This window comes from Thamnophis sirtalis, unplaced genomic scaffold, assembly GCF_051295495.1.
Source record: "Thamnophis sirtalis isolate CommonGarterSnake01/CBP01778 unplaced genomic scaffold, rThaSir2_p1.2 scaffold_3, whole genome shotgun sequence".
Lineage (NCBI taxonomy): Eukaryota > Metazoa > Chordata > Lepidosauria > Squamata > Natricidae > Thamnophis > Thamnophis sirtalis.
This window is the reverse complement of record NW_028261383.1, coordinates 78,791,218-78,806,693: the sequence shown is the minus strand read 5'-3', so window position 1 is coordinate 78,806,693 and position 15,476 is coordinate 78,791,218. Positions and strand designations below refer to the sequence as shown.

Genomic DNA, 15,476 nt, shown 5'->3' with positions numbered 1-15,476 from the left:
CAGCAAACGGGTAGTAGAAGTGGTGGGAGGCTCTGCCCACCTGGACACTTCTGTGCATGCGCAGAAACGTTGCATGCGTACAGGAGCGTGCCCAAACCAGTAATTAAAAAATTGGCAACCCACCACTGGATTGGATCAATATGGTGGTTGGGCATCCATCCTGGTGAAGTTGGAGGGTGCAACTAGTCCAGAAGGCAATGGATATGGTAGTTAAGGTGCACCTTAGTATGACAATATAACAGCATTATTCGGCAAGCTGCAGTGGCTTTCAGTAGACATTTATGTGAAATTGAAGGTGCTAGTTGTTTCCTATAAAGTCCTTCCTGGCACAGGGCTAGGTTAATTATGGAACTATATCTTCTTGTAGAAAAGATAAGTTCCCGAAAAGGGTCATAGGAAAGGAAAATGGTGCTATTGGGAAAGTAGAAAGTGTGAGCTTCAGAACAGCCCTGTCATGACTGGGTTGTCCTAAAAAGGGATACTGAGGATTTTGGAAAGCTTTCACATTTCTGTTATTCCACTTTAGTACAATAAAGAACATTCTTAGAATCTCTGCTGAGCGTATTGCTTACCTGGCCTACCACAAAGGGCTGGTATTCTCCAATTACTTCCACCCATTGCATATTGTTCCAAGAGAACATCATGTCCTCTTCTTTTAAACAAACCACCTGATGGGATCTCTGATGAGATGTGCCTTTTATGTCACTGCACCTGCCCTGGAGAACAACAGGCCCCACAAGATCCAGATGGTCCCAACCCTGCTGGTTTTTCATAAGATACTGAAGACCTCCTTTTCCCCCCCTGAGTGCCAGGAATTTAGATGAGCCATTTTTAGGTGAATTGTATGTATAGACCAGAATGATGTCATTTCATTTTTGTTGGCTAGTCAGCTTTGTTTTAACTGGACCTTAGCCATTCAGGGTCTCATGGTGAATGGGAAGTCATACAAACTGAATAAATACATAAACCATTTTTTCTATGCTTGAACAAGGATCTTATTACCAGGCAATTTGGTTATATTAATTAGTATAAAAAAATGTTAAGCAGTACAATTAAGTAGAGGTTTATCCTTCGCACTTTTATTTCCTCTTTATATATAATGTGACAAGAATTATTTTATTGATTTATTTTTATTTTTATCCTGCCTTTATTATCTTATAAATAACTCAAGGTGGCAAATATACCTTCAATTTTCCCTACAACAACAACCTGGGAGATGAATTGGGCTGAGAAAAAGTGACTGATCTAAAGTCACTCAGCCAGTTTTCATGCTGAAGGCAGAACTAGAACTTAGTGGTACATTTTCTGGCTTCTAGACTGATGTCTTAACCATTAGACCGAACTGGGTCTCATTCAAATATTCATTTATGCATCCCAAAAAAGATACATTAGTCTATTAATATCAATCTCATTCTTTAAGTATGTAAATGCACAGTATTACTGTGCACACATCCACATCCACAACAAAACCCAAAACCTGTTTCAAAGTGCAGTTTTAAAGATCAGTAGGTTTTGAAGAGGTGGAGCTTTAATAATAATGAATACATAAATATTTTAACATTACTTTTATACCTTTATTAAGCAATAGCACTTAGACTTCTATACTGCTTTACAGTGCTTTTACAGCCCTCTCTAAGCGGTTTACAGAGTCAGCCTATTGCCCCCAATAATTTGGGTCCTCATTTTACTCATCTTGGATGGATGGAAAGCTGAGTCAACCTTGAGCCTGGTGGGATTTGAACTTCTAAATTGCAAGCAGCTGGCAGGCAGTAGTAGTAGTCTGCAGTACTGCACTCTAACCACTGTGCTCTTTGATGTATAATAAACACCAAATATGACATTATTTAATGTCTAGGAATGGTGCTAGATTAAAATTACATACTTTGAATACCCTCCCCAAATCAACAACTGGATGCTTAGAACTGATATTAATGAAATTAAAGGCCCAGATTTCTCATTCTCCCAGCTTTTCACATAAAATACTTTTAATTGGCATGGATGCAACACATTAATTGGTCTGCTTTCCCTAAACTATTTCAGGGACCCTCCATTCAGTTTTATACATGGATTAACCATCATCAATTAACTGTTTGGTTTCTCTACAGGTTCCAGCCCCAATCAAAACCATGACCATCTCTTCCAAAAGGGTGAGTATTCTCTTCCTGAGAATGTCTATGGAGATTCTCAATCATCCAAGTCATGGTTGTCCCAAAGGTGCTTTTTCCAAAAGGCACTTGGAATTGGTTTTGTTTTTTTATGTTTGAAAACGTTTCGCTTCTCATCCAAGAAGCTTCTTCAGAACTGAAGCATCATTGGGACTCTTCCTGAGACAATTCCTAAGTCAGTTTCAGAGCTGGTTGATTGAAAGTGTGCTTTCCCCCCCCCCCCCAACTATTGTTCTTCTTGGCAAAAGGCTAAGAAAGTTGGAGGTGGCCCCTCCTTCGATTCTGCACACTTCTGTTTCTTTGAGTACCTATACCTGCCTTGGGTGTAGTCCAAAGGTTCTTGGTTATTGAGGTGCAACTCTGGGTGAGCTGGGCAAGGTAGTGTTTCTCTCCACTTTTTCTCAAGGAAATCTATATCACCACCATCCCAGTTGCTGGTGAATTGTGGGAGCAGAAGAATCTGTAGCTCTGTCAATATCTGAATGTTACTATGCCCCAACAGCAACAGCTCTATGTATCCTCAGCCATTGGGCTAACCCACCTGGCCCTTCACCGCTGTGATGTGTATGGAGAAGCCTGTGCTGACTGCTGCTTGGCCAGAGATCCCTACTGTGCCTGGGATGGCAAGTCCTGTTCCCGCTATTCTGCTTCTTCCAAGAGGTACTTCCAAGAGACCAGAATGACTGCTGCTGCATGATGCAGATCTGGATGGGAAAGCCTTAGCAAAGAGACTTCCCAAAAAACTAGGGAGACAAGAAGAGGGACATAGAATATAGAAAAGGGATTATTTCTAAAAAGATCTGGAAGTATATTGAGAAAAAATGTGTCTGAAACTAGCAGATCTTTTTCTAAACTGATGCTCACTGTCATTACAATTCTCAAATCATTCTTGGGTCTCTGAATAGCCCAAGTATGGTGGGGGGGGGGTAGTCTCTTGTCTTATTTCCATCCATCTACTAGTTCCAACTTTTTGAAATGCATTTTAATCCTTTCAATTACGATTAAACCTACAGCACTTTCCTGAAGTTTCACGCCACAAGATCAATCACCTTCATTCAGATCTGTTGCATCGTTCCTCTGAGTTCCACGCCCCCCCACCCCTTGTTATTATTAGTGGTTTGTTTCACAAAAACACAACATACCTTCCTTTCCCTAATCTAATTCATGAATTCAAACACTTACCTCTTACTCTTCTAATCCTCCTAACTATATCCCTGCATGCCATGTTTGCCCCTAGATGGTTCATATGTTATTAAACTGCCCAAGACTATTTAGGATAAATGAGGTTTTCCCATGCCACTGTTTAGTAATAGAGGGAAAGAGTGGACTAGGTACTCATCCTACACATATCAGTGTCACATGTGGAATTTCATGATAACTATGAAGTACTATCCAGTTTTGAAACCCGCTACCCCTATGTAGCACACCCTACATCCCAAGCATTACCTACACTGTTCTGCCCAAAGTAGAAATGGTAAACTAGTAACTTCCTTGCAAGCCAACATACTGGTTCTTGGAAGATGTTAGAGATTTTTCATTATTGGCTGAGAATTACTGATGGATTCCCTTTGTGGGTACAGGCTAGAAAAGTAGAACAATGAAGTGGAATGCAAGGGCTTTCTGTCATGTTGCTGTTTCCTACTGTCGGTGGTAGGATATGAGATTTCAGTTGCTGATCTGCTGCTTCTTTTTTCATTGCAGACGTAGCAGACGTCAAGACGTCCGCCATGGCAACCCTATCCGTCAGTGCAGAGGTTACAATTCCAATGGTGGGTACCCTATTCTTAGTCTCTAGGAAATAAAGGTGCAATGGGAGTCTTGGGGAACTGTGACTTCTTCTGGTCCACTGTCTGTAAAGCTGGTTGCAGCTGCATTTCACATACTGTTTTAATCCATATAAGAGATGCACTAATGGCTAGTTTACCAGAAGAGATCAGTGGAGGGTAGCAAACACTTACCCTTTATTTAGTGTTCAATAATGGGATGGATTTTCACAGTGTGATTTTCTAAAGCAGATCACAAAAAAACCCAGCCAGTTGTCATATTCCCTGAAAATCTGTGTGCTGTGTGGGAAATCAGCTTCACACAAAAAGGATGTTTGATAATAAATGTGGTCACTTCTTTTGAGTAGATAGCCTTTGATCAGTCTAGATTAGGGGTCAGCAATATGAGGCTCTAGAGCCGCATGTGGCTCTTTCACCCCTCTGCTGTGGCTCCCTGTTGCCGGTTGGTGCCACAATTTTGAGAGGAGCTTCCTATTGGATGGGGTAGAAGCACAGCATGCCAGGAGGAGACTCTATGGCAAGGGGTGGGTTTTCTGGTCAGCTCCACAATTGATAGGGCTTTCGGTTAGGACAGGTAGATGAAAAAGGATGCAGCGCTAGGAGGAGACTCTATGGTGAGGGAACAGAACAAAAGAACAGCTTGGCTCCAGAATTGAATGGGGGGTGTCCAGTTAGGACCTATGTGGATCTTTCGTTGTTTAAGGTTTCTGACCCCTTAGGTGATGCTAGATGATGCTACAAAGATGTCATGTCTCCCATTGTAATCCATCATTTGGTTATTGTTTCCTTCTCCCACTTCCAGCCAGCAAGAACTCAGTGGAGGCTGTTCAATACGGAGTGGAGGGAAGCACAGCCTTTCTTGAATGCCAGCCTCGCTCCCCTCAAGCTGCCATCAAATGGCTCCTCCAGAGAGACAACAGTGACCGAAGAAAAGAGGTGAACAGACAAGCAAGGGAGGAAAAACCTTTGGGGAAAGTAGGCAGAGAAATGGGGTGGAGATATTAGAATGCATGGTAGAGAAGGAGGAGTCTGCACTCCAGTTGAGGGCTTGTGGGGAGGGGTATCCTTCCTCTTTATGTTGAGAGAGATGGACAACCACTTGTCTGAAATGATATAGTGCCGTGATGGCGAACTTATGGCACATGTGTCCAAAGTGGCATGTGGAGCCAAGTCATCTGGCACATGTGGCATGGCCATTCCTCTTCCAGGTTTCTGGCATGCATGTGCATGCGATGATCAGCTGGCTTTCATGCGTGTGGCAGTGCCGGAAAGTGGAAGAGCTGGTCTTCCATTTTCATGCGTGTGCATGTGCACTGGCCAGCTGATTGTCACACATGCATGTGCACCAGAAACCCAGAAGACTAGTTGGCTGGTGCACATGCGCATGATGGAAAGTGGAAATTCATTTCCGAGGGTGCGCATGTGTCTTGGGCAGCTCCTCTTCCAGGTGGCGGCCCAGATGAGCACGCATGTGCTCCCTTTTTGGCACTCAGTGCTGAAAAAGTACACCATCACTGATATAGCGTTTCCCCCCCCTCCTCTGTGAGTAGGGAGTTGGGCTGGAAGACCTCCAAGGTTTTTTCCAGTGCTATTGTGATTGATTGAGATGTGGCTCTTTCATTCTCCCCCTTGAGCCTGCTTTCAACGTTTTCACTGGCATTAGAGTATTTTTATCCATACTTTGTATACTAAAAGGCACCCAGGATTCTCTCACTATTTAGCTGACAACCCTCTTGGAAACTTCCATATTTCAGAAGTAAAGAGAAGATCTGCCTTTGTGCTTTGAGTTTCATAAGGCAGCACCTTCCATATGAGTTGGGCTGCAGCTTCCTTCACCCAAGACTGCACAGCCATTGGGCATGGCTGGTTAGAGATGATGGTTGTGGTCAACACAGAGAGTGCCAGATTGGGAATATGCTCCGGAAGGCTCCTCAACCCATTGGAGCTAAAGCTGTTCTTTCTTTCTCCCCTCCCACCTTACATAATTTCTCAAGCAGAAGATAAGAGGGTTTTCTCAAGCCCTGCCTGTGCTCTCATTTGCTCCTGAGAAAAAGAATAGGAAATGGGCTCTTGGCCATGATTGGCTACATATTATGACCACAGTAGAGGTTTTGGTTTTAAATGCTACAACAGGAGCAAACAGAAAGAAAACAGGAGTGCGCTACAAGCCCTAAAACACTCCAGGAAGACAACCATGGTCGACTGTGACCTGTGGCTACTTCCTTCCCTACCATTGTGTTCTAATATCTTCAAGCCTGGCTGATCCAGCTCTACTAACCATTGTTTTCTGCTGCTTCTCTTTCCACAGCTCCGCACTGAAGGGCGAGTACTAAGGACAGATCAAGGTTTGTTGTTGCGGTCCCTGCAGCTCTCCGATGGGGGCCTGTATTCTTGCACAGCCACGGAGAACAACTTCAAGCACACCATAGCCAAAGTGCAGCTGCATGTACTGAGCAGTGAAACTGTCCACGCTGTGCTCTTCCAATCAGAAGGCCCCGTCCCCTCCGCAGCAGCCATGAGAGCTGGCCTGCCGGGCACCTTCAGCTCTCAGTATCATGACCTTGTCCAGCTGCTCACACAGCCTGAGATGGGACTCATCAATCAGTATTGCCAGGGATATTGGCGGCATGTGGCCTCTAACCACAAGGAGACTTTAGCTGGTCTCAAAGCCAAGGCGTTGCATGACCAGAAGAAGCCCCGAAACCGCCGGAATCACCAACCAGAGATGGATCAGCACACATGAGAGTGGCAGCTGAAAGGGACTATGTGATGGCAGTTCTATAATTCCCCATTTTCATATATAGATATATATTTCTCATATATATATATGAGAAATCTCACACCACCACACACCGTTCCCTATCAAGGCAGTATTTATTTGTAGGTTGTATATAATCCATGGGTCTTGCCTGGGTGTGAGGTGGCAAAGAGCTTGGAGATGTCCTCGCCCCCATGGCAGCTGGCTCTTCCTTCCCACATTTATCTGTGGTACTGGAAAAAAATTGACATCTTGGAGGTAGAGAGCAGAGCCAAAGCAACTCCTCTCTTTGCCTCTCAAATGTGGATAGCTGACCCCAGTCAGGGAAGGAGAATTTCAAGGATGTCCAATGGCAAAGTTACTGTTTCCTTAGCTCCCTTTCCCCATTGTGGTTTTAGCACAGTTGGGCACAATGCTCTACGGATCCACAACAGTGGGGCAGTGACTTTTAAGGCTGGCCCATCTTCAGCAAATTTGAGATATTCCTGTTACTATCACTGAAACAATTCCGTTTTGGTGGTGTTTTTTTTTTAAAGGCAGCTGTCAGGCACCAAGCATTCTCCCAGTCCTACTCCCCTTGTACTACACACCCAGAGGTGTACATAAGCTCCTACAAAGCACTTTCTTCCTCTTCTAGAGATCTCTCTGACTCAAAAGCACATATTGATGGGACGCCCTCCAGGGAAACTTGCTATGGAAACTGCAACTCTCAGGCTATTTGAGGAAGAAGGAAGTGCTCCATCAAGGATATCCGTGTATGACCCATGTGATGCTCTTCCTGCTACTGAAAATAAGCCAATTCCACTAGGAGTTCAAAAAGGACTTTCTTGATTTGACAGTGCTTCAACTGGAGTGCCTTCCCAGATGAATGGGATTTGGCCACTCAGGGCAGAGGCAGCTGGCTTGGTTGAGTAGTTTACCATTGATGGGACACAAGGGCCATATCCAAATGAGTTATGCCAGGGAGATGTAATGTACATATGAACCAAAGCTACTCTCCTGTAGTGCATGCATCAGGCATTTCCAAGACCAAAGACAGCATGGCAATTGAAGTAGGAGAAAGGATAAAGGATTGGTGCATGGCCATTGGGATATCTGGTTTCTGCTTTGCTAACCCTTGGAGGAATCGGTGCCTTGGTTTCCCAACTTAAATTGTATAATGTATTCATCTCAGATTGCCCATAAGGAGTCCAAAGCTTCAGTATGATACTAACATCCCATCGAGCAAAGCAATATAAACCAAGGAGAACTGTAACAATCCAACCGAAGGTGTTCTAATAGTCACAGAAGAACTCTATAGCATCAACATTACTGAGCAGGTCACATGGCCAACGTAAAATAAAGACAGGCTGGTGAGAAAATGAAAGGGGAGATTCAGGGAGATCTGTTTGTCTTTCTCTCAATTGTAATGTGAGTTTATGGAAAAACAGGCTAAATTTTTAATAAGCATTCATTGCATGGAATCATTGCCTCTCTCCAACCTGACTGTTCTCTCTTGTCTTCAGAAATGAAGCCAATTTGGCTAGATTCTCAGTCTTCTTTTAAATTATAATGCAGGTAGTCCTCGACTTACAACTGTTCGTTTAGTGACTGTTCACAGTTACAGTGACATTGGGGGAAAAGTGACTTTATAACCAATCCTTGCACTTATGAACATCACAGCAACCCTGTGGTTGAGACCAAGATGTATTTATGACCGATGCAGTGACCTGGGGTTATGCAATCGTCATGTGCAACTTCCCAGCCTTCGGACAATCAACGTCAATGGGGGAAGTTGGATTCACTTAACAACTTAACACATGATTCATTTACAACTGCAGTGATCATTTAACCCTGGCAAACAAGGTCATAAAATTGGGCACAACTCACTTAACAACGGTTAGCAGCAGAAATTACGATCTCAACGGTTATAAGTTGAGGACTACTTGTAATTAAACCTGAAACAAGAACAGATCACATGTTTCTCACCCTCAAATAAGCACATTCAAAGAGGGAGGGGGTTCCTAAGTGAAAAGGTAAACATACCAAATTTAAGCTATGTCTTAGTTTATTCTCTTGAATGTCTTCCAACTGTGCTCATTTTTCCCCTTGCGGTAATCTTTCTTGAATGTCTCCCCCCAACTCCATAGAAAACAATTTGGTGCTCTTGGGTCTATCGATCCAAGCTTCATCGATAATAGGCATGATTTTTTTTTAATCTTCCCTACTTCCGCAGGGAAATGAAATTAAAAGTAGGCCCCATAACAGCCACTTGCAGAGTTACAGCATTCTGCATATCCTGAATTTCTGATTGGATTAATCTGTGCATTGAGGCAAGGAAAACAAAGCACTTTCCTATGGCTGCAGATCTTGTTAATAGGGAGCTAATTACACAAAGCTACAGGGACTACCATTACTAAGCATAGTGGGTATAGAAAATATCTTGCATAAACCTAGGTCACATTACCCTAAAGCAGAGGTGGTATTCTACCAGTTCGGGCCAGATCGCCCGAACCGGTAGCAGAAATTGTAGCTGGCTCCATCCACCTGCATCTGGCTCTATGGCATCCCATTTAGAACCCTTTTTTTCACCAAAGCGCATCCGCAGAAGGATCTGCACATGCGGGCGCTCACATTTGTGAACTGGATAGGGAAGGTAAATGTATACCACCCCCGCCTAAAGGTGTAGCTGGAGTGAGTTAGGGTGATAGAAACTATATTGTTTCTGCTTCTGTCGGCACAGCAACGAGGGGGCTTCACAGCAGAGTTGAAAACTGAAGAAATCTGCAGTCTATGTGATTCTTGCTCCCCTCCCACCTTCCCACCTGGCTGTTATACCACCTGCTGTTAACAAAAGGTGTTCCCCTTTCATGCTTGGAAACAAGACCTCCTTCATTCACCCTCCCTCCCTTAAAAGCAGGCCCCCTTCCTCTGCCAGTCTGAGTGAGTGATGTGAGTATACTTCCTCTTGTAAATAACTGTAAATAAATAAATAAAAAATAAACCTGAGATACGGGGCATCCGAACAGTAGCTCCACACGATGAAGTCAGGCGCAAAGCCACATTGCGCTTGTAATGTGAGATTCCTGTGGATGGAACAAGCTAATAAACACTGGCTTTGTTTTTGGAAACTCCAGACTCCTCCATCTTCACTGCCATCGTCAACTGAGCCCTCTTTCGTCTCGCTGGCCCCGATTAGGATTGCAATATTTTTTTTCTGCGGCCTGCTCCCTCCAGGAAAAGCATTTACAATGATAAGAATATAGGCTTGATACTGAACGCTTGTGACTCTTTTACTCCTGGAGAATGTACAACGGTGTTGCTTTTCACATATCTACCGTCCATCCCCCATGCTCGCTCTCATGCTTTAATCTTGTTGTATTTGCAAAATTCCCCAGCCAATTTTTGTGACTCGAAAACCAAAATATCACACACTCTAATAAAGGGGCTGGATTAGCTATACCAGGGCTATCTAACTCCCAGCCCAGGGCCAGATGCATCACACACTGGCCACGCCCACACCAGGTTAGCGAAGTTGGGGGGAAAGTCCTGATATGTCACATGATGCCATCGGGACGATGTGAGTTTGACACCCCTGGGCTGTACGAAGAGCCGTATCAGATTGCAACTATCATATCACACACTGTTCTGGAGAGAAGGAAACTCTGGGTTCCCTTCTGAAAGCAAGAAGTCACCAGCTAGCAACATATCAGAAAAGTAGCATAGTTTTCACTGTCAAGAGACCTTTTGTGTTAATGTAGGCCAAGCCTCCAAACATAGAAGCTCACAATTGCTATTTGGAGTGGTGATACCTATTCTGTTATGGCTTTCTCTAAGCTTTTTCCTTAAGCAAGCCAAACGGGGGACCATTGTCCATCATGAAAAGGGTGCATTTTGTCTTTAATTTGAGAGTTTTGTTTTCTTTTTTGTGGTCTATCTGCATTTCTCATTATTCAGCTTCTCTAGATGATTTGGGGTTTTACAAGAAAAGAAAGGGGAAAAAAACACCACCCTATCTAGCTGCTTTTGGACATCTTGTGTAACTTTATCAATTTGTATCCTGCTCCTCTTCACTAGCCCAGTTTCTCAACTCACAGACTCCAAAGATCACACCATTCCCACTTCACCACCTCATCATATGGGCCTTTTCTCCTTTTTTCAGCTCGATGGTGTCCTTTTCTCATGTCTTTTTTGAGAAGTAGCACTCGGAACTGTACACACTATGCCAAGAACGGTCACACCTCACGCAACACATCCAAGCAGTTCCACTCCATCTATAAATATGGCCACAAAAATCACGACTGGAACTTTGTGGACTCACAGGCTTTATAGCGTTCCTTATTTTAAAATCCCCAGGATAGATCTTCAAGAGAACCAGAAATAACATAACGAAGCCTATCAAATTGTGGATTTCAGATTTTGATTTGAAAGCCACAAACTGGTTCAGGTTTCATTAAAAGGGACGTGAAAGGAATACCGAGGAGCTCAAGTGCCACTTGTGTAGTAAACTTCACAGTCCAGAGACTCATTGCATTAGATGTTCTCCCAAATATGAGAGGCTAGAAAAGGCTCAGCACTTGCATTTCAGTGCATGAAAACATAAGACTCCACTGAAACGCTTGTCTCAAGGTTCTTTGTGCAGAAATTCTAGTGATGCATATATAACTGTTGACCATAAAGTCACCCAACTAGAGCTTGTTTTCCATTAACTTATAGGGCAACAAGTTACCTCCACTCCTTCCTTTTTTTAGCTGATTTTCTGCTGCTTCTGGTTGATGATCAATCTGGGAAGGATAAATATTGGGTTTCTCATGTCTGGGCCTGGCCCTCCATGCCCTGAGGCCTAGAGACAAAGAGGTCTTGTTCACAATAAAAAAGACAGCAGGAGTTCCTACCTCTCTAGGGTGTGATGAAACATCTGGTTAAGCAAACCTACTGGGAAGAAGAGATCAAGGTCATGGACTCATTTCCTGTCCTTTCCTGCCACTGGATAAGTTGGGGGATTGGATGGACCATCAGGGACAGGTCTGTCAACCTCCCATGGATGTCACAGGCTTTTTCCTGCTAGCATGCAGTTGTGAAGCTTGACAAGGATTATGTGTATCTACCAGTCTCCTGTCTGCTGAAATGGCTCCCTGGGATAGATGGTCATGGGAGGAAGATGAAAGAAGGAGGCATACTGCTCTGAAATGTTTACAGGACCTGAATGGTCCTTGTTTCTTGAGATGCTGAGGAAGAGGCAGTTTCACAAGTTCTTTCAGCTGGTGAAACTTCATGACAAACTCAGAACTGCTACTAGGTGGAAAGGCCAAGCTGAAAGTTAAGTCTGACAGTTTTCTGTACAGCCTCCAGGCTTCCATCTATTTCCACTGTTGTTGGAAGGGTTTATTTTAAGATGAGACATCCATGGGAAGTCTTTTGCGGGTCACCATAAATGAGAACATTTATAGTCAGAAAAGAAACCCAGCCATATGATTCATTTATCATATTTATAAAGTGTTTCAATCAGTTGTGATTCTGGACAGTGAACAACAAAGCTAAATCAAGCAGAATACTGACAAAGTTATTAAAAATATTGATATCCCTATAGATCCTAGATGAATAGGCCAAAGCAATTTGGGCCAAAGGCATGGCAGGGTCTGTAACCTTTTGCTGTGCCATATAAGGCTGAGTCTGGAAGCATTATAGAAATCATAGCAGGTTCCTATCAGTTCCCATCAGTTTCCTATAAGTTCATATAGATGTTAAGTAGTATCCATTCCAAAATGATATTAACATCTTTATCCATAAAGAAATCTGTTGCTCTGCCAAATTTTCTCTAGAGGGGTTTAGATACCACTGGACAGTATGCAGATATTATAAGCACAGAGGAGAAGTAATGCTTGTCCACTTCTGTTATCAGTATGTAGGCTCACATGTGTCAGCTGTTAAAGGTAGACCAGATTGGGTACTGAAGTCATGCTGACCCATATTATTTTTATTATAAAGATATAGTAACAGAATCTTGCAAGTCTGATTGTGCTTCCTCCTCCCCTCCCTTCCTTGATCTTTATGAGACCTCAGAGAGTTTTGTCTGAGATGTTTTCGCAGATTACAATTAAGCAATAGCAGTAGACTTATATACCGCTTCATAGGCCTTTCAGGCCTCTCTAAGCGGTTTACAGAGAGTCAGCATATTGCCCCCAACAATCTGGGTCCTCATTTTACCCACCTCGGAAGGATGGAAGGCTGAGTCAACCCTGAGCCGGTGAGATTTGAACCGCTGACCTGCTGATCTAGCAGTAGCCTGCAGTGCTGCTTTTAACCACTGCGCCACCTTGGCTCTTATTCTGCCCCAGAGTGAGGTTTCTTTTATCTATTAACTTAGTAGTGTTTCTTCCTCCTATCCCTCAAGGCATTTTCCTCTTCCTACTACGAGCAGTTTTCAGTACTCCATCATGGCTACTTTCAGAGTTTCATCACTGTTGCTATAAGCATCTTTTCAGTAATTTAATTCTCCTCGCCTCCTCAGTAAAAAAAGGCTTGGGAGCAGCAATGGGGCAGAGCCCTTCTTGAACCAATCTCATTCAGCACATTCGCCATTTGCAAGTTCTAGACAGAACCAAATTGCCAGAAAAAAAAGACCCAGATGTCCTCTAAAATCTAGAATCCATTAGTCACCTGGGACAGATTCTTTCAAAAGGCCCATTACCTGTGCAGATGTCCAGGGCTTCTGTGTGATATCAGTTTGACAAGGAAGTGGTCTCATCATTGCAAAGGGGAGATACCAACATCCTCCACCTGCAGATCACATCTTCCATTATCTTTACTCTAAAGATAAAGACCAGTAGGGAGATCAGTGACAAGCAAATTAAATAAATAAAAGTTTATCTTTATCCTTAGGTTTTGTAAGAAGTAGTTTAAAAAAAGTTAGTTGTCCTTACTCATTCAGATGATGCAAACTGACTTTCCAGGCACTCCTTCTAATTAGAAAGACAACTTAGAACCAGTAGCTCTGTGTTTCCCCAACTTTGGCCACTTAAAAATATGTGGACTCAACTCCCAGCTATGCTGGCTGGGGTGTTCTGAGAATTGAAGTCCTCACATCTTTAAGTGGCCAAGGTTGAGAAACCCTGCACTAGACTATTATAGTGCAAATCTTGGGGTCCTTAGCACAGATGTAATTGATGATGTTACATAGTTTGGTAATGAAACATCTGCAAGAAAACAATCAAGCTCAGAGAGCACCAAGGACCCTGCAATGCAATCCTGAGCTACAAATATACTCTTCTATTGGTTGTGCAAACCTTGAATGGAAGAAAAGCAGGAACGTCTCATGTTCTGTCTTCATTAGCACTGTTCACTCAGTGGGCAAACAAATGCTCCTGGAAAGCCCACAGTGCAACAGAAAAGCAACAGACCATCACCGCACATCACTTGAATTTGGCTTTCATAGCTATAAGTGGAAATTTTAGCACACATATTCTGATTTCTATCAGCAGCAGCCAGCTTGACTATTTCTGTTTTATTTAATATACATTTCCAATGTCTGCAAATCTCCCAGGCATTCCAATATTTAACCCTCATTCTTCAGCACTCCAATTCTGCTAGTATTCACTATTCATGTTTGCTATAAAAATAATACTTTTCTCTAAACAAGTAGACCCCAATGTCCCCCCACCATCAGATGTAATTCAGTTGCTGCTCTTACACCTCCAAACACCTAAACAAATTCATCTTTTGTTTACAAAACTCAGCTTTTAGAAATTTGGAAGAATGATCACAAGATTGTACAACTGGATTTGGATCAGGGACTTTGGGTTCACTTCCCAACTTGATTGTGGATTCCGTGTATAGTCAATAGACACACATACACCCCTTATTTTCTTTTTGCAAATAGCAAAAACCTAATTTCTGTTGGGAATGTGACTTCAGTGGAACTTCCTGTTCAGCACTTCCCAACCCTCTATCTTCAAAGAGCAATGGGATGTTGATGAAGTATTAACTGTTTACTTTGTATCCCCCCCCCTTATTTACTACATTGTGGATTTTGCTATAAGATTGCTCATCTCTGGAGACTCCCCTCTGCCTTTAGTTCCTAGCCACCCATGCACAGATCACTTGCTCTCTAAATTTTTTCCTGGCAGGATACAGTTAACGTAGAGCTAGGTCCTGCCTGCCTCTATTTAAATATATCTCCTGTTCTACAGTCCCTCCTTTGCAGTGGTGGGTTTCAAAAAAAAATTAGAACCTCTTCTGTAGGTGTGGCCTGCTTTGTGGGAGTGGCTTGCCAGCCATGTGCCTGGGTGGGAGTGGCTTGGCAGTCATGTGACTGGGTGGGAGTGTCCAACTTGTAAAATGTGGTGAAACTGACTTAACAACCATCTTGCTTAGCAACCAAAATGTTGGCTCAGAAACTCTGGCATTTGAAGCATGCAAGTCTTAAAGCTGTCAAGTTACAAGACCCTTGCACTCCTAACCCTTTAGAAAAAAAAACCAGGGGTGTTCAAACTTGAAAGCTTTAAGATTTGTGGACTTCAACTCCCAGAATTCCTTCTCCAGTCATGTTGGCTCAGGAACTCTGGCACTGAAGTGTGCAAGTCTTAAAGCTGTCAAGTTACAAGACCCTTTCGCCCCTAACCCTTTAGAAAAAAAACCAGGGGTGTTCAAACTTGAAAGCTTTAAGACTTTAAGGTTTAGATAGGACTCTTAGAGATGGGTGGGGTGATTGGTGAGCCAGCCAATCAGTGAGCGGCGGGTGGGGCAAGAGTGCTGCGGACGGGAGGGAGGGAGGGAGCTGGAACCGGTTCT

At 43.3% G+C, this 15,476-nt stretch overlaps 1 protein-coding gene across 3 annotated transcripts in view; it reads left to right on the top strand.

The window, feature by feature from the left end:
- Window positions 1–9,817, top strand: part of SEMA3F (semaphorin 3F) — a 159,247-nt gene extending 149,430 nt beyond the window's left edge. For all 3 annotated transcript variants that reach the window (XM_087709269.1, XM_087709267.1, XM_087709268.1), the window contains 5 exons: window positions 2,106–2,147; window positions 2,668–2,825; window positions 3,867–3,934; window positions 4,752–4,885; window positions 6,258–9,817. In XM_087709269.1, the coding sequence (XP_087565395.1) occupies window positions 2,106–2,147; window positions 2,668–2,825; window positions 3,867–3,934; window positions 4,752–4,885; window positions 6,258–6,692 (837 nt within the window). In that variant the 3' untranslated portion in view covers window positions 6,693–9,817. The remainder of the gene's footprint in view (window positions 1–2,105; window positions 2,148–2,667; window positions 2,826–3,866; window positions 3,935–4,751; window positions 4,886–6,257) is intronic.
- The last annotated feature ends 5,659 nt before the right edge of the window (window positions 9,818–15,476 follow it).